Below are 23708 nucleotides of genomic sequence, written 5' to 3' on the forward strand. Positions count from 1 at the left end.
GCAAGATAGGTGCTGTTTTTGTTGGACAACACTGTGCAGTGGATATTAAACAGTATGTTAATGAGCTATAGTTGATACCAGATTTTCAAAAATCTGTGTAAGTTCTTTAAATTTGCTTTACCGATGTTTGTACTACATTGCTAAAATATTCTTGCACTGTACAGGAGGCAAGGGAGACATGTCTAATACACTCAGTATTTCATGTTTTCTATTAGGCTATTTGCTATTTTTTGTTTCCCACTTAAAAGAATTGGATAACAATTTCATCAATCATATATTTATTCAAGAAATGAACATTTAACAGTGGTGAAATGTAACAGCACTGAGTCTGCCACACAAAATAAAGTATTAAACATGTAATACACAGTGGAAAACTAGTAATAGCCTAGCCCTGACATTTCGTCTAGAAGCAATAGCAGACAAGAAACAAATAATGTTAACACATACCCCTTCTTCATCCACTCTGTCAGTACACTTCACATTAGTATCCAAAATGATCTGCATTGTGCGAGTGTATCCTCCAAAGGCAGCATGGTGCAGGGCTGTCCAGCCTTTATAATCACTTACATGTAATGGTATAAAATTAGTTATTATAAATAAAACACCTTTTATAAATTTAAGGTAAATGTAAATGTATGCTCCTTTGACTCAGACCTCTTTTCTTTGGCATGAGTACTGCAGAGATGTCCATGCCTTCTGTCAACTACTATGTGAAGGTCAATATACCATTCCGAAATACGAGGTTCAACTCAGTACTCAGGTCTCCCTCTTTTAATCTCTGTTTCTGAGACATGAGGATCTTTGACCTGAAAGCAGGACTTACTCTGCAAGGCAGAATGCCTGTGAACCACCAGTCCTAAGAAACCCTACTCAAGCCTGTAACTGAAGCTGAAATGATTGTAATATTTCCAAACCAAATTTTTTTCCATGAAAAGGTTCAATATTCTTCTCTCAGGTGGATTCAGAGAAACCTCAGTTTCCCCAGCATTAGAGGCCTTGGCTTTACAGCTAGCCCTGACTCTCTGTTTTACAAGTATTTTATAAACATGCTCTTATGCTGTATGTTTGTATTTGCATACATTAATATAGTAATTATTCTAATATACTCATATTTATATTGCATTAACTTCCCAGCAGATGAACATAAAACATAGGGGGATAGTTCTCTTTTGGCTTAATGAATGAAAATCTGTATACTTACCAGAGGAAAAGAGCCCCTCTCTTCAGAAGAAACTGAACTACCTTCTCATGACCATTCTGGGCTGCCAAATGAAGGGGAGTCATTCCCTTCTTATCACCTTCATTCAAAAGTCTTGTGTCTTTCATATCTCTTATAAGTCGTTGACAAGTATTGATGCGCCCATAGCTTTGCAAGATACACATAGAAATTAATGTCAAAAATACAGAAATTAAAACCATGGCATGGATTCCATTGCCCAGACTGTGCCACTAACCTGGCAGCAAAGTGTAATGGCGACTTCTTATCCCTGCTCTTAGAGTAGATGGAAACGTTGAGGCTGAGTAAATTATTTACAGAGAGGGCCACTCCTTGTCTGCATGCATAATGTAATGGAGTGCATCCTTCATTATCTTCATCCACTACGAGATTTTTAATATGTTCCATCTGTTATCCCCCCAAGAAATACCCAAAAACAAAAAAAGCAGAATTACATCTATATCTCTTATGCTCCATATCTTCTAATAGCTTGCAACAATAGCATTAATACTTTAAAGCAGTATCTAAAAATAAGAAATAAACTTAAGTAAATTTAGGAACAAAGAGCATTTTTTTATCTGCTGATTTGGGGGTCACCACTTTTTTCAAGCAACTACTCTTCAAAGAACATAGGAGTCTGCTAATTTGCATCCTTACTGCAGCCCAGCCACAGCACAATACAGGAAATTCTTCTTTGCTGCCATTCCAACATAATGCTCACTGCTGGCAGCAGAAGGCTTGTACCTTCATACATAAAGGCAGTCTTATAGTCTAGATTCAGGAGCAAAACCTCTGATTGTCAAAACCCAGCAGTTCACTGCTTTACAGTGTAAATTCATTTCCCGTTTCTCTTTTTTCATCTTCACTTCCCTGTTTTCCTCTGTACCTTGTCTAATATGCTACAACCTTTCTTAAAACAACAAAAAAAATCCTCCCACAGTCTGATCCACTTATTTGTCCGAATTACTAATATGATCCATAATCAGAAAGTGCAGAGAACTATCACTCTGTTTTAAAACTGATTCACTACATCTGCTGAAAAGGGAGGCTAAATCCATTCTGAAACACAATCACAGGTGTTCACAAATTTCAGCACATGTTTTAAGATGAGTTATATTTGATTCACATTTACAAGGCTATTTCTGGAGCTCTGGAGGCCAGAAAATTTAACTGCTTCAAGCAAGCTTGGGCTCTATCAATATGAGTGCTTCATTTCAACATAGCCAAATACAAATTTATGTTCGAAATCTTTTTACAAACCAAATCTAAGACTTCATTATGGTCCAGTCCACAGAAAGCTCCTGCAGAATATGCTGCAAATTCTAGATGTTGACAGATTATGAGCACGTCTCCTAGCTTTACTGCATGCAAGCTGGGAAAATAGAAGTGAAAAGTTCTATATTTTATTGCCTACCTCTTGAGCTATTCAATCCCCCAACAGCAAAATAATTTATGGGATTATGTTATTCCTTTGCCTGGCAATAAGAAAACTGTATTATTGGCTTTGAAATGTTTTCATGAGAGATATGTGATATGCACCTCTTCAAACCATTTCTTGTGACACTGGGCTACTTAACAAGTAACAAGAATTTCTATAAACATACTAAAATAAAATGGTAGTTGCTTTTTTCTTTACATTTTCTTAGTAAGGGTAACAGAAAGACATAAATTGATATTTACTGTACCTGCAGATATTTCTCATTCAGATGCTGTAATCCTCCAGGCTGCAACACGGTCAAATGCAAGAAATTCCGACCAAGATGATCTTTTAATGATACATTTGCTCCTAAATAAATATGGAAATAAATACCAGCAACTTCAAAACTGCTGGTTCTTGGCACTACATAATGATGTTTAAGACAAAGGAACAAATGTTGAACAAATAAGTTTTATAAATCTATAAAATATTCAAGTCAGCCTTGTAATGTATAATTTTGCTTCCCAAAAAAATCACTCCTACCAACAGCTTTCATCATTCTCTTGTGTGTATGCATTTTGTATTTCATTGCAGCACTAAGGTTTATATGGGGCCCTTATATTCTAAGATGCTGAGCACCCACAATTCAGGAGGAAATTTAAAGATGCAGATAATCACCTCTTCTAATCTTTGAAGTTGTAACCTTATTACACTTTCAAAACTTACTATAAGGCTTTTTAACAAAATCAGTTGTACTATTAACTAGGGGAAGTAGAGTAATAATCATTAACTTGCACCAAAACACAGCAAATGAAAGAGATATAGCTCCAACATTTTCAAGGTGACTGTGATTTCATAAAACCATGGGTGAGGCTTGAACTGTGGGCTTTAACATTCAAAGATTGGTTGTTGGTACGAAACACAACTCTGTATGAGTGGTGCATTTATTCCGCAGTTCCGCTTTACTTTGTGAGCTGCTGAGAAGTGCAGGGATGGAGTGCCAGTGCCACCTCCACCTTGAGAAGCGTGACACATGGCATACACATTCTTCTAATAGCCTGTTCATGCTGTATTTAAAGGGGTGAAATCATCACACCACTTCTTCCTTTATCTCAGGGGATACCAGCAGTGTGCAGCTGTTTAGCTCAGCTGCTCCTGAGATGGATGACAAAGTAGTGAATTCAAATTGAGAGGAAAGTTGGACCCAGAGTTTTAACATGAATGAACCCTGCTCAAAGGAAGTATATATATATATATATATAGTATGTGTATATTCCTTTTTTACCTTTTGAGAGCAGTAAATTGACAATTTTCCATGATGCACAGGAAGTGGCCAGCAGAAGTGGGGATCGACCTTCTATGTCAACGCTATCAATATTAGCTCCCTGCAAAAAAAGAATTCCAAGTTTATGGTGAATAATGAGTAAATGAAACTTTAAAATGGTGCTACCCTTTATCATCATGGCAGAAATATAGGCATTCTTAGTAACTTCAGATGCTCCAGATAAGTAATTTCACACTACATAAATACACAAATAAACAAACACATTACCTCTCTCTATAAAACTGCTAGGGTTTCTATCCATCAGCCACAGCCCAATCATCTATATATAAAAATTCAGATGCCAAAATAATAGTGGCCTACTTCTAGGTATACTGAACTTACAGCTTATGATCTTTTTTTAGAGAACCTTTCCATGTACTTAAATTCTCAATATAAAATTTTAACTCGAAGATACCAGGATTGACACTATGTAAAAATGCAAAAATTGTAGCCCTTTAAATGATGTGTTCTTATGTATCAAACACTTAGCAGAAAAAGATCTTTCTGAACCTCTACACGATTCACGAAGTAATGCATCCAGAAATCAGTAGAGTTCAATCTGCATAGCTTGATCTATATTAATTTTCCATTCTTCAGCACAAGCAATATGAACCAAGTCAATTTTGATGCCAAAGTATCTGTATCAACAGTGGGCATATTTTATTCTGTTTTGTCTACTTTTGCACTGACACATATTGCCAGGACAGTATGGTCACTATAGTCACAGTATCACTGTAGTCATATCAGCAAAGTACTACTGTAAGCATAAACATATCTATCTAAAAAATCCCACCAAGGGAGCAGGAAGATACAAGTAAATGAACCAATGAGATGTATGTATATTTTATGATGGTTTAGACATAATTTTTTTCTAGATATTGAGTTGCAAGTCAAACTTGATGAGTTGAACAAAGTACACAAAAAAAAATCTATTTTATTTCAGATAATATTCAAAGTTGATGAGAAAAAAAATCAATGGCAGCTTTTCCATTAACTTGAATTATCTTTGGGTCCAATCTTAATTTAAGAGAATTAATCACAATCCTGAGCAATATTTACTTTCTAGGATGGTAACACCTGTAATGTAGTAATAAGAAGCACTTAATAAATGGACAGTGATTACTTTACCACAGAGAACAGGAAGCTTCCAATGTATGTTCATTAAATATTTGGGAGTAATACATGCAAGACTCTTCCCCCATTTACCTTTCTACAAGGTCAGACAACCACTTAAAAATTTTTTTTTTCATCAAGAAACAGACCTTTTTGTATCCAAGTGTCTCATTTATTTCAGTGAATACAGGGCAGCAATTTCCAGTTCCTTATGTAATATTTAATCACCTTTCCGTCAGCTAACGTAATTGTTCAGCTTTTGGTAAAGTGAATTTGGCAGCATTCTAATTACTTATCACAGTAAGAAGTAACTTATATATTGTCACATACATTTACCTCATTTATGATACAGCTGAAATTAGAGTTTGTAAAATAGTTTCTGAACTCCATTTACTTTTCCATTTCTGCTACCCTGAATGTATTAACATAAATGAGTTAAACAGATATTAATATAAAAACAAACATGGCAATTTTGTAAATATCAATTAATATTTGTACCAATTTAATCTTTCATTTTCCTTTTAGCAAAGACGCAGGAAGAAAAAGGGGAAAAAGTAAAAAAAACCAGAAGAAAATGTGTAAAATTACTGCTTATTTATTTTGAATAAAATGTGAATATTTAATGCATAAAATAAACAGATGCTTTTCTTTATTAGAACCCAAAAGCCTTTCTGAACTGGAATTTGCTAGTCCTTTCAAGCAGTTACATTGCTGCACCTTTTCTTTTTCACCCTCATGTACACCACAGCATAGGCAGAACTTCGTGATCTTGCCAGGAGTCCAAGGGAGGAGGCAGCACAGGCTGTACATGCAACATTCCTCTAACTCCAACTGTCATATTTAGAACCATTCCCAGACAGGACGAACTAAAACAGTTCTAAAGCATCAGAACTGACATACTTCATATGGAAAGCCAAAGAAACCCTCAGCAAACCTTCTGTGGAAGAGGCCAAAGTAGTCAAATGGCACTCAAGGAATGAAAGTTTGTTCTTAGCAAATGCAGTGTTAAAGGTATTTATGATATAATATTTTGTACACACAAGCCTCCACATGCAAAAACTTGTAACTGTGCTTCTCAGGTAATAAGGTTAGTTGACAGGTGGTTTTTTCAGAGAAGTTTAAGTAGACAAACCTCACCATTTCACATTTGAATCAAAAATAAGCACAACATCTAATTTGAACTAAATCCCTGTAACAGAATTTCTGAGAAAAGCAAAACAGTACGTAGAAGAGAATTTCTTTTAGTATAATTGCCATGAAATTAAGTAAAAATCCTAAACACACATAAAACAAAAAAGAAGTCTGATGTTTTCTGAAAATGTTCTCAGCCAAGTGGGGCGCAGAATGATTATATGAGCTTTAATTTAATTGGCAAAAATGGACATTGGGAGCATAGCCAGTAGCATCCCTGATAACATTTCTTCTCTTTGTCCTTCCTAATTACTCAGTGAAGAAATACAACCAAAGCACACAGAATAAAAAATATTTCTAGATCATGCACAAACTTTGATATACAGCTATGTGATCCCATAGTAATCATATGTACATTCTTTAAAGAACAGATGTATTTCTGAAAAAAAATCAGATGAAATTCAATGCATGTTTAGCATTTGTTTTATATTTCATGTCTGGAAAGTGTAGTATGACCAGACCACTTCACCATATTTGGTAAAAGATGTTTATGAAACATTCTGAGGAAGTAAAATGGAAATAAAAATGTAAGATTTCATCCTCTGCAGCTGTGGGATGATATTATGGATCCACAACTACAGTTGTACTGTAACTCTCAATTGTACATTATGAAATGTATATGTCTATCTATCTAAATAGCTTACACCTGAGAACACATTCTGCTTTATGAATTTCCTCTATGCAGACCTGTAGCAATAGATAGCAATAATCTCTAAACATGTTGCTTGATTAAATATTTACCATTGAAATCAAATACTCCGCCAGTTCATAATGATCAAACAACGCTGTTCTGTGGAGAAAAATGCAAAAATATATTAATATTAGAAAGGACAAAGAAGTTTCAAGCCAAAGGATAGCATTCTTCTGCATTTTCTCAATTTTCTAATATTTTCAAATAAATCAATTTTAAAACAAAGAGACAGAGAGATACTCTTATTACATAATTCATTTTAATGAATTGTTTTAATTTTTCTTATGGAGTTATCTTTCCCAACTAATTTCAGTTAAGTTACTACATTTGAAACTCACTGCAGGAAACAAAGACCTCATTGGTAGGTAAACAGGCACTTTATCACCAATTTTTAAGAGAACCAGTAATTTTGCATGTCAAATCATTCAATATACCACACAAGGTCAATACAGAATTCCATAAATTTCAAATGCAGTTTCTTCCAAGCATGTCTGGAGCTTGAAATTAATTTCATTATTCAAAAATAATTTGGTTGTGTTTTGTGCAATAATGCTAGTATGAGGTTAAAATGGCAATGGCTAAATGTATTCTGAGTGTGGCAGGCAAGTCCACTTGAAAAAATATGAACAAACTAATTGGTATAAATTGGGCATTTGAAGCATAGTCAGTATCATTAGATAAATATACTGATAACAAGTTGTTGTCAGTTACCAAAAATATTTTAAAGCTGTCTATACACTTGGAAACTTCTCCAGTTTTATTCTACAGTAAGACACTGAATTATATATTATAGGGGAAAAAAATGGTCAAAGCATGAAAGTATAGCACAGTAAATACACACAGACAAAACGTTTTCACAAGTCAGACCTCTATGAAATATCTGGACTCAAAAAGCAACACAGAAGGATAGCTCCAAGGTTGTACTGTATCTCAAATGAGTTGCCTTAGCATTACAAGAGGTAATAATAACATTGGGTGTACTATAGTTAGAACTCATTACTCAAAAGATGCATCTTAAAAATCAAGTCATGGTTCCAAATATGTAGAGATGCCTCCATTATCTATAGTAGGCCCTTCCAGCCACACATTAATACTGAATGTTTCACAAACACTCAAATTCCAAGGTGACTGGAGCGAAAGCAATGTCAGTTATGAAATATTTGGATGGAAACACGACAGTAGGAATGCAAAAGCATCAGGTTCTACCTATCCTTCACTGCTGCTTTGTTTCTCAAGTTAATGTTCCTACTCAGTTTTTTTATGTTCTGAGATATTTAGGTGACTTTCTACCTTTCTGATGATTCTTGATAATGTTTTTGCTGTTTCACAGACACCGGGACTAAAATAGTGTTGTCCTTTTTACCAAGCTTTTTTCAAGGACTGTAATTTTCACTGATATAGCAGCCAGTTATCTGTTCAGTAGTACAAGTGTCTGCACAATTTGCTTTGGCTTTCTGTCATCACTTTGTCTTCAGTCATGTTCTTCCATGGTAACATTTCCAAGTGTACCCAAACATTATCTTAACTTTACAGCAAACTCTTTCAAAGTCTTCAATTATCTTTGAATCATTTGACTTTCTACTGTGTCCAAAGAACGATCATCTCCACTGCTTCTACCACTTACTTCATACTGTAAAACTTCTTGCAGAATAACACTGTCAAATAATTATAGTTAAATGCAGTGAAACATATCTTTCTTGCAGAAAATATACATGGGAAAATATATTATATTCCATAGAGTTGGGAGACAGGATGTTTAACCAAGTATCTTTCTGCTACAAAAGACTGAGGAAACTTCTCCACAGTCCAGTGCTCTTGTTTTAAATGGAGTGTGAAAGACTAGAAGTCTTGAGTATTTTTACATACAAAAACACCATTTGCAGCTTTGAAGTCACAGGGAAGTGTACCAACATTTCCTTTTACTTGATCAGGTATAAGGTAAGTCTTCTTGGAAAATAAAAGAAAATATTCTTTTAAACAATTTATATCATTTTTCACTCATTTTCTGGAGAACATCAACACGTTAGATAAGGGCACTTCTTCCACATTATCAGAAGATGTTAACAATTCCATAAACTTGTTCCCCTACTACTTTACTGGAGTAAATTTTCAATGCGAACTGTTAGTGACCTTTCCTTGACATGGCTCCAAGTAACTAGAACTGTTTTGATTTTGGTATCAGCACCAAGATTTTTAACATTCTGACCAAATTTTTGACTGTTTCACACTGCAGTAAAACCACCTCCCATACCAAGATTCAAATAATGTGGAAGGGTGTTCCAAATGCAAGGAATAACAAAGAATATCATGGCCCACAATTTATAGTGAAATCTGGCACAGCAGCTTCCTACCTGTGAAGCAATGTTTCCTTATTCCCATCTACAGCATCAATAATGGATTCCTCACCAGCATAGGATGACATCATTAGCTTTACAATCTCAGTTGCTCCTTGAGTGGCAGCAAAATGAAGTGCTGTGCATTTTTCATTCTATAAATGGGAAAACAAGACAAAATATATATATTTAAACCTCAGAAACCTATCTTCCAATCTATTAAACACACTAGTGAACCAGCCCAGGATTTTTAATTCATGAATATCTTTTTATGCAAGTAATGAAGCTTTAGTCTTTAACTGAAGTAGTAGAATTCTAAAGAGATTGATAAAACCAGAAAGGACTAAAGAGATAGTTTTAACAGATTACTATGAAGCTTCTTATCACTCTATACAAAGTCCTTAAAATTTGAGATAATTATACCCTTAACAATCTTTTATACTTTAATTAAAAACCAGACAGATACAGCACCCTTTAGTACAAGAGATGAAGCAAAGGAAAGCCACAGAAAACCATATCTAGGCCAGTAAAAATGAATAAGCAAACAAATGGGTCTATATAATACAGAAAATGCATTTTTTTTAAATGACATTTACTTCCTTAAATGGAGTCTTCCTTAGAAGTAACTCTTAAATCAACTTTTCTGCAGGTAAAAAATAACATTGTCCAATATGCTGGAAAACTATTATAAACTAGACAGTCATAAAATAATTAAGCCATATATACATGATTAGAACAATATTTTCTAAAACAGGAGTCTGTTTAGCTAGATGGGACAAACCAGCTTTGATACATGCCTGAGCGTTTCGACTTTCTCATTTTTAGAGCAGGAACATTTTGGTGAATGCATTGGAATGAGCTTTTCCCCAATGCCATAAGCAGTCTGACCCATCACAAAACCAGAAGCATGAATCATCTCATGCAAAAGCTGTGTGTTCAAAGAATCAAACCCATAAGAGAAGGCAAAACTATGTTCTAGTTTTGCTCTCATGAGTTGATTTCATCCTTGCAAACATTTTGATTAATGATATATATTTTTTAAAATGCTTATTTATGAATGAAGCTGGGCACAGACGCTTACATCAGCAGTGCTACACCATGGTAGAGGCAGTAGTATCACAAATTTGTGTTTGCTTATAAGGAAGATACTGCAAAGGCCAAGGCAAGGCTGAGGATAAACAAGAATGCATCAGAAAGGGTCAGACTGAAGATCCCACTTCTGGGAAGGGATGACCCCATGTCACTTGTATAAACAAACGTCACATTTTGCCTGATTTGAACCAGTGACTTGTTTTCATTTGCTGCTCCCTTGGCTTTGCATTGGAAGAGACAATGAGCAATGATTATCTGCTCTTCTTTTTTTCATACCACTCAGAGATTTAGAGGTACCTAGATTTTATCACAATTACATTTTGCTCCACTCTGAATTTTACCTGTTTTAGATCAATTTGGGCTCCAAATTCAATGCACATTTTAATCATTTCGAGGTCACCACTCTGAACTGCCAAATGAAGTGGACTGCACTTTCCATTATTGGTAAAATTGATGTGGGTTTTAGCAGAGTGACCCAATTCTTCACCTAAGAGACGAAAATAAATGGATTTTTTTAAGTGAGAATGAGATAACAGAAAGTAAAAGGCATTCAAAACAAACATATTAAGTGTGGAATAATATTCTCCCCTCTCAAAATAGAAACCTGTCACATCTATCATTAAACAATAGATGAACGTACATTTAGGAAAGGAGCTAGCTTGCTGCTGCAATCATACAAAAGTTGGCAGTAAAAATTGCTCTTAGGAATAACTGCAATAACTTCTTGTAAGTTCAAACACAGTTACAATTGCTTTTTTTCACAGTTATTTGAGAACTAAAGCAGCAAATTGGCACTCACTGCTTGGGAACATTGTATTTTACCTTTTTTCAAAAGAATTTCCAGACATGTTTTTGCACCTGAAAATGCCGCTGCATGGATAGGCATACATCCCGTTTTGTTTGGTTTACATATTTTCCCTCCGTTTTCAATCTGAAAAATAATGTCTAAATACAGCTTAATGGCATACAGAAAAATCTGACAAATGAACATGCTCTTACAGATACAGTCTCCTGGATAGCTCTCTCCTTTTTCTTAATGTTGCATATGTGTTATGAAGTTTATATACAAGTATCTTTTGCATGTTATGGCCATACAATGCATGTGCTTCATTCTGTCTTCTTATGACCTTCAAAATCAGTTTTTTTCCTTAAGTTTGCCACTCAGATATAGATATAATATACCCTCTAAAAGATTAAAAAGTTTCTTAGTAACCCATGCAAAGCCACTTGAACACTTGATCCATGATTGACCTTCCTGCATTGAACAAAGACAGTACACAGGAACAGAATAACACTGCATCGAGGCAGAGAGAATCACCTCAAAAGATGATGGATAAATATACCTACCAGGAGTGTCAATGCTTCAGGATTGTCCTTGTAACATGCTACAATTATAGGTGTGTTCCCTGCTTCACCTTCCAAGTTAACATCTGTACTGCTATGTTGGACTAAAATCTAAATGTTTAAGAAAACATTCAGTCAATCATAAGCCAAACATAACAATAAAAGACTGTTCCATTATTTTTGTTGTTTACAACCCATAGAACCTGTGCAACTTACTCATTTTGCATGCCAAAAGCTCACAATGCATAGGCAGAGGAGACACAAAATGCAGGAGAATACAAAAATATGCTGGTGAAAAATGCAGATATGAACAGATATGAAGTAAAATTCTTTCCAGCCGACAGCCAGGTAACTAAGTTAAACTCTGCACATAGCTGCAAAGGATTTTAAAGACTGGTTTAACAATATCTCAATAATGGGAGAAAGTATTTTCTGTAGTACATTGCAGATAAGTATTTTCAACTGAAGATTTCAACAGAAAATTCCCTGGCAAGTGGCAATGTTGTGGAATCTGCTCAATTAGGAATCTGCTCAGTTGGACAGTAGAATGAGGGGAGATGGGGCTTGATGAAAACTGGGACTGTGCAGTCCTGAAATCCTGCTCCAGTCTCTAGGTTAACAGCTGACACTGAACTATCAGCATCATCAATTATCTCTATGACTGCTTCCAGCACTTTTTGAGAAGCAAAGGATCTGGAAACTGTAATGACCCCACTGCTTATTTATTCCACTAGCTACATATTTATTTAATTGTCTTTCAGTAATTCCAGTTATTTATTTTTTCTGTACTAGAGGAACTGGTGCATTTTAATCACTCTCAGGCAATTTGGCAATAAAAACCAAGGGAGAATTAGTCTGAATAAACAACAGAGTGGGGAAAAAAATGAGAGCACAGATTCAGTCAAGAACCGAAGCACAGAAGCTGATAAAAAGCCCATTTAAAAAATGTAATTGATTTCAGATTTCATTGTTCTTAGTTCATAATAAGTACAAATTTTGTAAAAGATTTGAGGACACTGAAACATTTCTAAAGAAGTCTGAGCCTTGAATACAGATAACATGTGTTTCTTTTGTGTGGATGAACTAGAACAAGAGAAAAAGAGGAAAGCAAGTATTGCAATTTTAAGGTTGCATTCATCTAAAAAATTTTAAAACTTTACCAATTCTAAAATTCTATCCCTATGCTGCATATGAAATGAAAACATTCTCTTGCACTTAGACAAATGGTTAAAAAATTATGCTGCTTAAAATCTCAATGCTGTTGGTATTTTACAAAGTTCAACATGGACACCTTAGTAATTTCTTCACAATATATTTTTGTGATTTTTTAATTGCAGATTTAGTTCTGCTACTACTCGATTATTAGAATGTTGGTTCTAAGAACTGTGCTTTCTGACTAGTTTTAATCTGGTTTTTACTTTAAAAATACACTAGTTTCAAGGAAGTCTTGATACTTGTACAACATCCCATACAATTGTAAAAAAAAAATCAGAGCATTATAATTTGAAATAACACATGCCTACATGAAGTTTCAGTGTTAAAAGGAACCCTTTTAAAGAAAGTTCCTTGCGTTTGCAAAATTGAAAAGCATTTTCTGTGAACCATAATGACTACTATCATAGCACAAACATCAGTATTCCTATAAATCAGCAAGTTACTTTTTATTTGCAGTGCTAAGAAGATGCAAACATTTCTACAGGCATCACGTTACACATCCTGCTCGCTGAAGAAAGCATATGAGGAGATATGGCATGTATCAACAAGGCCTTGGTGCTCTGCACACAGCTGCTGCTGAGCTACTTATCAAGTGTGTACATTTACGTGGACTTTAGACTTACCTTGACAATTTCATTGTGCAGGGACTGAACAGCCATATGCAAAGGTGCCATCATATTGGAGTTGAGAATGTTTGGATTCGCTCCTCTGCTGAGAAGCAAGCGAACGCTTTCAATCTGGTTTTTCTTTGTGGCCCAATGTAGTGGGGTATTTCCAGAAGAATCCATCACATTTAATACTAGGTCAAAGGAGAGAAAACAGAACAAAAACCAAAGCAAAACCATCAAACATTCTGATTGCACTGGAAAAAAAGCGCATCCTCTATGAAGGTGTAGGTCTGTGCTACTGCATTTCTTTGAAAAAGGAAAGGAAAAGATTTCATGAGATGCAGTGCATTGTGTTAAATTGATTAAATATTGTGCTGAATATAAAGTATTTGTGAGAGAAATGGGAAACCTGTCTATTTCTTGCCCATTACTATATATCTTTTTTTTCCTCATGTAAGAAGTTACTTGATTTCCCTCTCTCCTTGACTCTTTTTCCTGTTTTATTTGACTTCGCAGCTATTTCTTTAGAGGCTGCACAAAATAAATGAGTGCAAAGAACTGAAATAAGAGATAACAAATAAGTGCTTGCAAACTGTAAGAAAATTAAAGACCATATATACTCTGTTTCGCTTCAGAACACAAATCAATTCACACCAGTTATAAAAATGGTCTGTTCTACACATATATTTTGAGCTTGAAAACTGAAGATAAACTTCAACAAATACCCTAATAAATTATGACCAAAATGACAGACTGAAAATAAAAAAATATATATTTCAGCTAAAATAATCTAAAATTAGATTGGCCATCAATAGGTGAAAAAAACAAGCTTTTCAGGGCCATTGTAGGTTTTCTCAGTAGCCTACAGTCTTATCATTGGAGTCCGATGTAGTTCACAATGCTCATTATGTAACAGACACATAATATGAATAAGGAAGACAAAGTCAAGTCTTCTGTACATCACTGTAGCTTTCTTTTTCATAGTGAAGACTATCTCTCTGAGTGTCAAACAAAGTAAGGCATATTGATTCACTGCGTTAGAGAGAAAACAGTCCTACATAACAAGGGCGACCCAAACCACACCCGAGACAGTGCAAACAGTTTGCAAGACAGTTTGGATTATATATATTATATAAATGGAGATAACACATATCAGTCCTGTTTCAGTTGGGTAACAGACACCTTGGTTATTGAACTTTTCTATTCTGCTGAATAAAGTAGTTCATAAAGTGCACGTTACCTTCGCAGGAAGAATCGTCTATGATCAACTGCATTAGTTCTATTTGTCCTCCTTCGGCAGCGTGATGCAGTGGGGTGGCATTTAATTCATCCACTTTTGTAAGCCCAGAACGATTCTTCTTGATGAAGCTCCGTAGCCTACAGGCGCTTCCATCTGAAATAACCTGTTTTGGAGAAAAACATTCTCCTAAAAGGCTGGAAGTTAGCAATGCTATAATGGGTTTTTGTGGGCATCTTACCACTCAGTAACTCCCTCCCAGTTTGGTTTCATACAGAAGTTCACAAATCATGATCAGATTGAGCCAACAGTGAAACTCTGATTGGTTTAACTGACTGCAATATAAGATCCAGATGAGAAACAGCGCAAAATGAACAAAACTGGTAATCATCTTCAACACATTGTTTTCTCTTCTGTAGTGAGCTCAAGATCCTTCCCTCACCACGGAAAATATCAAACAAGCAAATTCATCACTTATGTTTTTGTACTCTTTCCTGTAGTGGCCATGTCAAATGAATGCAACAGAGAGGAAAATTAATAATCTTGATAAATTCCTTTTTTTAGATCTTTCTACAGAGACTGATACTGTGTACTTTGGTTTCAAGTTCAGCCATTTGGCTTCTGTGATGTTCTTTATGTCTGGGAAACCAATATATTTTTTAATTTCAGCAGCATGCTTAGAACATCAGACTATTATCTCAGCCTGAAACAACCCAGTATCTGCCCAGTGAGCCCACTGACAGCTTGATATATTCCAGGTACTATGCTTTACAACCAAAGCCCACTATGGAAACTCTGCTGATTCTTATTTTATGATGTTCTCCAAATATTTTTGTTACAGTGATTCAAACCTCATATTTCTATGTGAAGAAAAGTGATAGAAAAAAATGATTGCAGTAGAATGGGCAGTAATTTAAGAAACAGATATGAAAAATTAAGAGAGAATAAAAAAGAAAAAGAATTCAACTACATTGGATGGAAAAAAAAGGAGAAAAATGCTTATCTAATGTAATGCAAACTTTCAAAAGGTGTGTAAGCAAGCAAAGAATAAAAAAAGGTAATTTCCTAAAATCACTTCTTTTTTTACACATGTAAAAGAAAAGGAAAACTTTGCCCTCCAGGATACCCTGAGTCACAAAGACTCAACAATTTTTGCTGTCCTTGAGCAAATATACATTATAGGGCAGCCCATTCATGAGGTTGAGCACGTGTTTAGCTTCACTCACTTTAACAGTCCCACTGACCTCAGTGAGGTTACCCATGTCAATAATGTTACAAATGTGTTTAAACATTTAGAAGACTGAGGCCAAATACAGGGCTAGTGTCTGCCTCAAAGGTGCAATCAGAAAAAGCTAACTGAAAACATGTGATATAATTGTGGAAAGGGTATTTAAGATGAATCATCTGTCACAAAAACAACAGGTCAATTACACACACAAATATCTATACATTTTAAACACACCAAAAAGCTATCTAAGAAAACCTTGTTAGAGAGCCCAGTATTTTCTATTCCTTCTAATGTTCTACCTTTAGTATTTCTATTGATTTAGACCACATTTTTCCACTTTTAACACTGGATTTATTTCTCAATGTAAGACAAAATGTGGCATGATGATAATTTCTATCAAAAAAGTAAGATTTATCAGCCAATACTGCAGTGTTTCACTCACAAAATAAGGAAGAAAGAAGTCAGTTAGGTGTTCTCAGTACTTGGGTTGGTTAACAACAGCAAAGCAAGCTATGGTAAACAACAGCAGCTCCTTTGCCCTGTGTCTGAACAGTTCTGTAGCAACAGATCACCCACCAGAATGACAAACCACATTATGCTGGAGAGGTGTTGCTCAGGTCTATAGCTAGCACACAGAAAACATATGTGAATGGAAATGACCTCAGGAGGTATTTAAACCCATCTATAAACTTTGTCAAATTTGTTTAGCCTGCTGTTAAACATCTCCAAAGTTATCCAAGTCTTCCATCCTGTAAGCAAACTCTTCCTTTGCCTAATTATTCTTACCCTTAAAAAAGACCTTGCCAGATTTTGGTCTAGGTCTCCCTAACAGCAATACAAATGCATGACTTCTCATCCTATTCTCTGTTAAAAGTGGGAAGATATTACGTCCTTCCTGGCTGCAATCTCACTTTTGTAGTTGCACTGTTGCTTCCCTTTCCCTTCGTAACAGTCCCAGTGCTTCTAAACTTTTCTTTTGTGTCATTCTTGTTAGCTGATCTGTTAATTTCTGTCATGACCTCTGGACTTCCCTCTAAGTCGGAGTCTCTTTCTGTGCCCAGGGGGAATGTGTGTTCTGTGTCAGCAGCCTGCCACCCACACCCTCCTTCGCCTGCTCCCCTACCTTGCCGCTCAGCCTGGGCCACACAACATCAGTGTCCTGCGCCTTGGCACCGTACGGCCAGGGCTACTCCCAGCCTGTCTCCTATCCCGCACAGATCCTCCCTCCCGGGTCCGCTGAGTGAGCGGAAAGGGTCTCCTGGAGGAATGGATCCCTGGGACATAACCACTGCCGAGCCCGCACAGCTCCAGAGACCGTCCGCACCCTCGCCCACCTCACCCTCCACCTTCAGCCCTCTCTCCCAGCCCCGGGCCCGCCGCCCCTCCGCACGCACCTTGAAGACATCCTGCGAGGCAACGGAGGCGGCATCCGCCTCGCACACGACGCCCTGGTAGGAGCTGGAGACGGCCGCCTTCTCCCGCGCCCGGCACAGCCGCAGCAGAGAGCGCTTCATGCCGCCCGCCCGCCCGGCTCCGAGCAGCGCCCGCTCCGCCGACCTGCGAGGCGACACAGCGAGTGACGGCCGGGACCCGGCGGCCGCGGGGGAGGCGGGGAAAGCGGGGAAAGCAGGGAAAACAGGCGGGGGCGATCCCGCCGGGGCGGGCATCCCTCCGGGCGGCGGCTCCCACTGCGGGTGGGCAGGCCCGGGCGGACCCCGCGGGAGCGGAACGCCTGTGCCTGGCAGGGACCACCGCCTGAAGTGGTGCTACCTACCCTTGCCCTGCCCTCCCGCCTCTAAAAAACGGGCTCGAGTTTTCTCCTATTAGTTTCTCTTTGGAGCCATAAAATTTTCTTGCAGAATTTTTTTGACCAGACAGTTTGGGGAGGCGTAGGACAGCTGTAAGAAGAGTATAGAAAGAAGTAGCATGAGGTGTTTCAAAGGGTTAATCCTAAAGCGCCTGGAACTGAGTCAGTCTTTACGGAAACGTGTAACTCGGGGAAGTAACAGTTTCCTTAAGGTGAGATGAGCAGCCCTGCCAAAGGTCAGGTAGTGGACGGGGCAGAGGCTTAGGAAAAGCAGGAGTCGTCACAGGAGGTGGTATTTTGCCTGTGTTTTCATGGTTTATGGCTAGCGGCAGCTTAAGGACTACCAAAACCAGTTGTCACACCCCATATAGCTGTCAACAAGCAATTCTCCATTATTTCGCTCATTCTCTTTTTAAAGCCATTTTATACTGTCTGTGCCACAACATCCTGTGGCACTAAGTGCCATAATTTCATTATATATTTGTGAAAAAAAAAGTTTTCTTTTACCACTGGCTTCACTTAGTGCTCCCTAGTGTTTTTATTTTGAAAAAACTGAGCATTCTTCCCCATTTTTTTTCATCCCTGTTAGTGCTCATTATTTCACAAAGTTCTTCCAGCACTTTGCTCACTGATGGGGCTTTGTACATGCGGTTTTCCTTCTTACAGATACCACTTTTTATCTCTGAATAGCCACATCCTGCTACTCTGAATCTTTTCCATGTTCCTTTAGAAGTGGAATGGCAAGACTTACATGCTCAAAGTATATTCAAGTGATAGTATTCATTGTTTGCTCAATTTTTTCTTTCATTCCTCCCATAAATGTTCACAAATATGTTTGAGGTTTTTTGAATGCCACTGAGCTAAGTTTCCATAGAAATTTTCTCCACCACATTCCCACTTCTAACTGGTGATAGTATCAATAAATAGCATTCAGGTACACACTCATATGAAGCTAGTTAGGGTTATGTTTCTTTTGGGTACTCACCTAGAGTTTATCAACATGGAATTTCATCTGACATTTCATTACTCTATCAGATCATTACTAATCTTTTGGGATCTGCCACAATCACCTGTATTTTTGGTCATTCTGAAAATTCAGTAGTGCTTTCCAAGTCGCCAGAATGTTTTTGCACCATTATATCATCACTGACTTTAAGGGGTCCCAATGAACCTCCTTGCTTTATGAAGTTATATTCCTACTCCATATTTTTGAACACTTAACCAAATTCAGGAAATCTTTCTTGCCTGTCCTGTGACAGTTTAGTTTCATTAAAAGGCTATAAGGAGGGACCTTTTTGAAGAACATTCCCAAATCCACTTGACTCTGGCATCGTTTGTACCTCTTTTGTTTGCTGATTCCTTCAGTTTCACTGGTGTGTGCAACACCAGACTTCTCTCTACAAACTCTGCGTTTGTTATTTTGATCCTGTTGTTTTGAGCCTGCAACTCCGGAATTGTTTGTCGTAAGTTTCTGAAGTTACAAATCCTTAACTAAGGAGTCTTAAGGCCATAAAGCTAAATAGTTCTAAGACTAAATGGGTGGGTTTAAGTGCTTGTGGTAGAAACCTTCATGATGCCTTGATTAGGAGCAGGCCCAGTTAGTGAGAATGTTCACCTTCCTGTGGTGAGATCCTTTTGAATTCCCTGTCTGGTCTTGACTTTTCTGTTGCCCATAGTCCTCTTTATGAGAAATTAAACTCAACACCTGGGTATTGTATAAAGAGAATAAGTGCAGTTTTCTGTAGGAATCATTATCTGGAAATATAAGTGTCACTGAAATATCAGTTAGCATTAGTAAAATTATCATCAATTTCTTCTTAAAATCCCCTAAATTTCAGCCAGAGAAATGCTGTGAAACAATAGAAGTCATGAACCTCAACCAACCAGAGCTTTACTAATTTTCTTGAATCTGATAATACTGCTCCCTTCTTTTAAAATTACTGCTACATTTTAGTCTTCTAGTAAATGTTCAGAAGAATGTTCAGAGTATTGAAAAAGAGTACAAAGATTTTCCATTCCCAGTAGGATTCAAATGGAATTTTAAGTGGGCTGACCACAGCTTTTATTTCTGCGTAATGATTTGACATAAGGAACTAATTCACAGAAGTAGTCGAAGAGTAACCTTTCGTACAGCTGTTTTTCCCTAGAGTGGATTAAAATACATTTATACCATTTTATTTCAAACATGATCTTGCTAATGGAGGAAGCGCATCCATTAGTACAAGCAAAATTCACTGAGGGTAATAATACCACAGCATTTCATTAAAAATATGATTGTTTAATAATTAAATTGTATATACAGTAAATATGCACCATTATTACTCCAATACTGGACCCTGAGTAACACAGTACTGCAATTTTGTTAATTTTTCAGACACAGGAACCATAAATTCAAGCAAGTGGCAGTAATGAAAAGGATGTACTGTATGGGTTTTTTGCTTTGGAAGTGATTTATTTGGCACCAGTATTACATAAATTATGATGTGTAAAGTGATCATTAGGATTTCATGAGTCAGCTTAATTCAGTAAGCCAAATGAAGTCATGATGCTACTTCAGATGTTGATTACAGGCATTCAGGAATTAATCTCAGTTACGGCCTAAACAAGCAAGAATCCATTGTCTCCTAGAAATTTTCAGAAACACACTTGTACTTACCATGGAGAAAAAAAATGCTACTGTCATTTTCAGATGAGCAAGGTCAACTTGAATAATACTTTACACTTATGTCTAATGGATTTTTCACTGCATTCTTTGTTCTTGAGATTTTGTTGTAGTAAGGAACATGCTGTTATGCTCAGCAGAAGGATTTACGTTATTGGCAGGTTTGGTATGTGCCTAATTCTTTAAAAAAAGAGGTTATAGAAAACAATAATTCTTTCTATTACACTCCAGAGTCTTTCCTTGTCTAATGATAAAATATGATGTGAAATAATATCTTACAGATTTTGAGTCCTACTCTTAATATATTGGACAAGAAGAAATTTAAATAGAAGCTTGTAGAGTAAATCTGTGATTTGAAAGGAAGTAGAAATTGATTTTACGGTTAATATCTATTGTAATAAGCAGGTGTCACTCCATGAGAACATTCTTGATAAGGATACTTCCTAAGGTGTCCAGTGCAGCCCAGCAATTAATTGAAGCAACTATTGGCTTCAAATTAGCTCCTAGATAAAAACATTGTGTTGGATCTAGAAGAAGTTTAGGAGTATGGTAGCAAAAGTGAATATAACCCCTTGTCCCTGGGAGGGTTGGATGCTTCAGAGTGGAGTGTGTAAGGTGAGGGGTGACTTAGGTACCCATTTCAGACAGTAATCCTCCTGTGAGGCTGGGAGCTGAGCCATCTCTTGCAAACTATCTTTTAAACAAGTGAAGAGCTTCTTACATGACAGGCATCATATGCCTCCCTCAAACTAAAGAGATTAAAACGTTCTCTCTACTTCATAATAAAAACAATCATGGTCACCAAATGGCAGCTTGCTTTCTGGTCATGATGCTCTCTCCTCCCCCTCTTGAAGCTGTGCCAATGTACAGCCAGATCAAAGTGCTGATGTTTGATTCTCCACCACACTAGAAATCTTGTTGCAGTGGGGATCCTGCAACACGCATATATCAAACCAGGAGTCCCGTGGAAAGGAAATATATATGGACAGACAGATTCTTGATAGCTGTTTCAGAGATGTTTATTCCTCCAGCCGCATGGCCGGAGCTCTGCCCAGGAACTGCTCCAGTCACGGGACCAAGGGTCCTTCTGCCCGCGCAGGGAACACAAACCAACCAATGGGAACGAGGCTGAGCAGGGACAGGGAAGCCCCGTGTCTGTGCCCTCAGGGCCCCTCTCCCAGGGCTCCATGGCAGGGGAGGGACCCCAACAAAATCTCACCTTCCTTTTCCTGCCTTCCGCACTGGTTTTGTGGTTTCACATTCAGTTGCCGCTGACCAGACCCAGAAGTGAAGTTGGGGAACTCCATCCGGGGCTTTTCCTAACCATGAAATTTAGGAAAAGCTGAATTATCAGGCTTCCGAAACTTTCTGATCCCTCAGTCCAATGAGACTGAGGCATGGAACATATGCTTTACGCTGCTTATTTTGAATGAACTTATTTTGGTTTTGGGGATTGTGAAGATACACCTTCAGTTGTACCATATCTAAAAAAAAGGAGAGTCTTGATAATAAAATATCTAGAACTAAATATTATTTTGAGTTGGGACGTGCCAGAGACTGAAATATTGTATTTTATGACTTAAACATTTTCTTAAAGGACTTTTAAAACTGTATTACAAAAGCTGCAGAGAAGACTACCACACCCTGACTGAGGCCTTACTTACACCGCTCCCTGATGAAGATAAGAAAAAGTAACAACTCAGTGCTGGGGACATTCACTGAGCACAGGCTTAACACCTCCAAGATAAGGACCACAGCCCCAGGGCTATCAGCTGCCATGCTTGCACAGACCCTCCACCAAAGGGCAGGGGGAAGAGAGGCTTTGGGTGTGTGTTGGAAAAGCCTCTGGTCAGAGGTGCAGAGACTGCCCATCCTCCACTGTGCAGAGGAGCCCAGCTGAGGGCTCCTCACCGGGGGGGAGAAGCTTATCCACAGCAGAAGGGGGTGACATGGCCCATCACAGGGGCCCCCCTCAAAGGGGTGCCCAGACCCTGCCCCAGAGCACCAGAGATGATGCAACAGACCCTCAGTGTTGCAAGGGACAGTGTCAAGCTGGCCCCTGCAAGGGGAGACACGTGGGCGTTCCCACCTGGCCCAAAGTGTGCATTAATCCACGGGATTCTGCACTCTCTGGTGTGTGGCGCCGTGTGGCAGCGTGGCCACGGCGGCGATGGGGGACCCTCACCACCAGCAGAGCAGATGGAGGGGAGCAACGAGACATCATTGGGACCCTCGGATGGGTGATATGGTTCCACCTAACCCCTGTCACCTCTCCCTGTTCCCCCAACCCCCCACGCATACTTCTATTTCTTTCTTTCTTTCTTTTCTCTTTCCTTCTCTTTGCCTCTCTACTATTAAATAAAATACATCCATTTTTTGGCAACAATATTTAATCTTGTTTGGTTTTAATCTCGTTTCTGGGAATATTTTGAACCTTCTAAGTTCTTTCTGGTTTATGCTCAGAGACTTAGCTTGCTTTGCTTTTCTGGGTTTAAACCTGATCGTAACAGGAGGGACCTTCAAAGGCATCTAGTCCAACCCTTCTGCAATGAGCAGAGACATCTTCAGCTAGATCTGATTGAAGATACAGGTGCCTCAGGATATTTATGCATGTAAGAGTTAGACAAGGGTTTGTTTGGGGCAAGACAGTCCTAGATTTCGGAAGCCTAAATCCCACCTGCAATCTAATTCAGGTACTTTCTTGATGACTAGTAATACATTTAGAAACATTATTTCTTAGTGCTACTTGGTCCTTCCTCAGCAGCTGTGTATTTTACATCACCGCTGTCCTAACCTGCACCTACAGAGTTTTCCTACTTAGTGTATTTGCTGCCTATCAGGGAACACAGCACCCTCATTGCAATGGTGCTTTTCATTCATTAGTCTGTCTTTTCAGAAATCCTCTTCTCCTATGGACATCCTATCTGGCCAAATCTGTCCTCTACAAAGATGTCTTAATCACTCAACTTCTACTCTGTCTTTCTATCTCTGAAGAGAGCCTTTCATTACATTTGTTCTTCCAAAGATATAGTCTTTGGTGGTTATTGATAATGAGCTGTTATTGATAAATGTCTTTAAAGGTGGAAGTTCTTGAAAATGACTGTATGAAGGAAAGCTGGCCAGAATGTGTCCTAGTAATTCACAGCTCTGTATAGGGCTGTACTTGCCTTTCCCATATGCAGTAAGAGAAAGACAAAATAAGTAGGAATAATTTATCTCAATTATATAAA

General features: G+C 37.7%; 1 protein-coding gene across 1 annotated transcript in view; it reads right to left on the reverse strand.

Annotated features, from left to right (window-relative positions):
- TRPA1 (transient receptor potential cation channel subfamily A member 1) overlaps positions 1-17580 on the reverse strand; it is a 37372-nt gene extending 19792 nt beyond the window's left edge. The window contains exons 1-13 of the mRNA XM_048287149.1: positions 17404-17580; positions 14785-14947; positions 13560-13735; positions 11725-11832; positions 11200-11308; positions 10719-10864; positions 9304-9440; positions 7003-7051; positions 3919-4018; positions 2902-3002; positions 1455-1624; positions 1202-1366; positions 448-562 (exon numbers count right to left, since the gene is read on the reverse strand). Of these exons, the coding sequence (XP_048143106.1) occupies positions 448-562; positions 1202-1366; positions 1455-1624; positions 2902-3002; positions 3919-4018; positions 7003-7051; positions 9304-9440; positions 10719-10864; positions 11200-11308; positions 11725-11832; positions 13560-13735; positions 14785-14947; positions 17404-17523 (1659 nt within the window). The 5' untranslated portion in view covers positions 17524-17580. The remainder of the gene's footprint in view (positions 1-447; positions 563-1201; positions 1367-1454; positions 1625-2901; positions 3003-3918; positions 4019-7002; positions 7052-9303; positions 9441-10718; positions 10865-11199; positions 11309-11724; positions 11833-13559; positions 13736-14784; positions 14948-17403) is intronic.
- Positions 17581-23708: the final 6128 nt, after the last annotated feature.

This window comes from Corvus hawaiiensis, chromosome 26, assembly GCF_020740725.1.
Source record: "Corvus hawaiiensis isolate bCorHaw1 chromosome 26, bCorHaw1.pri.cur, whole genome shotgun sequence".
Classification (NCBI taxonomy): Eukaryota; Metazoa; Chordata; class Aves; order Passeriformes; family Corvidae; genus Corvus; species Corvus hawaiiensis.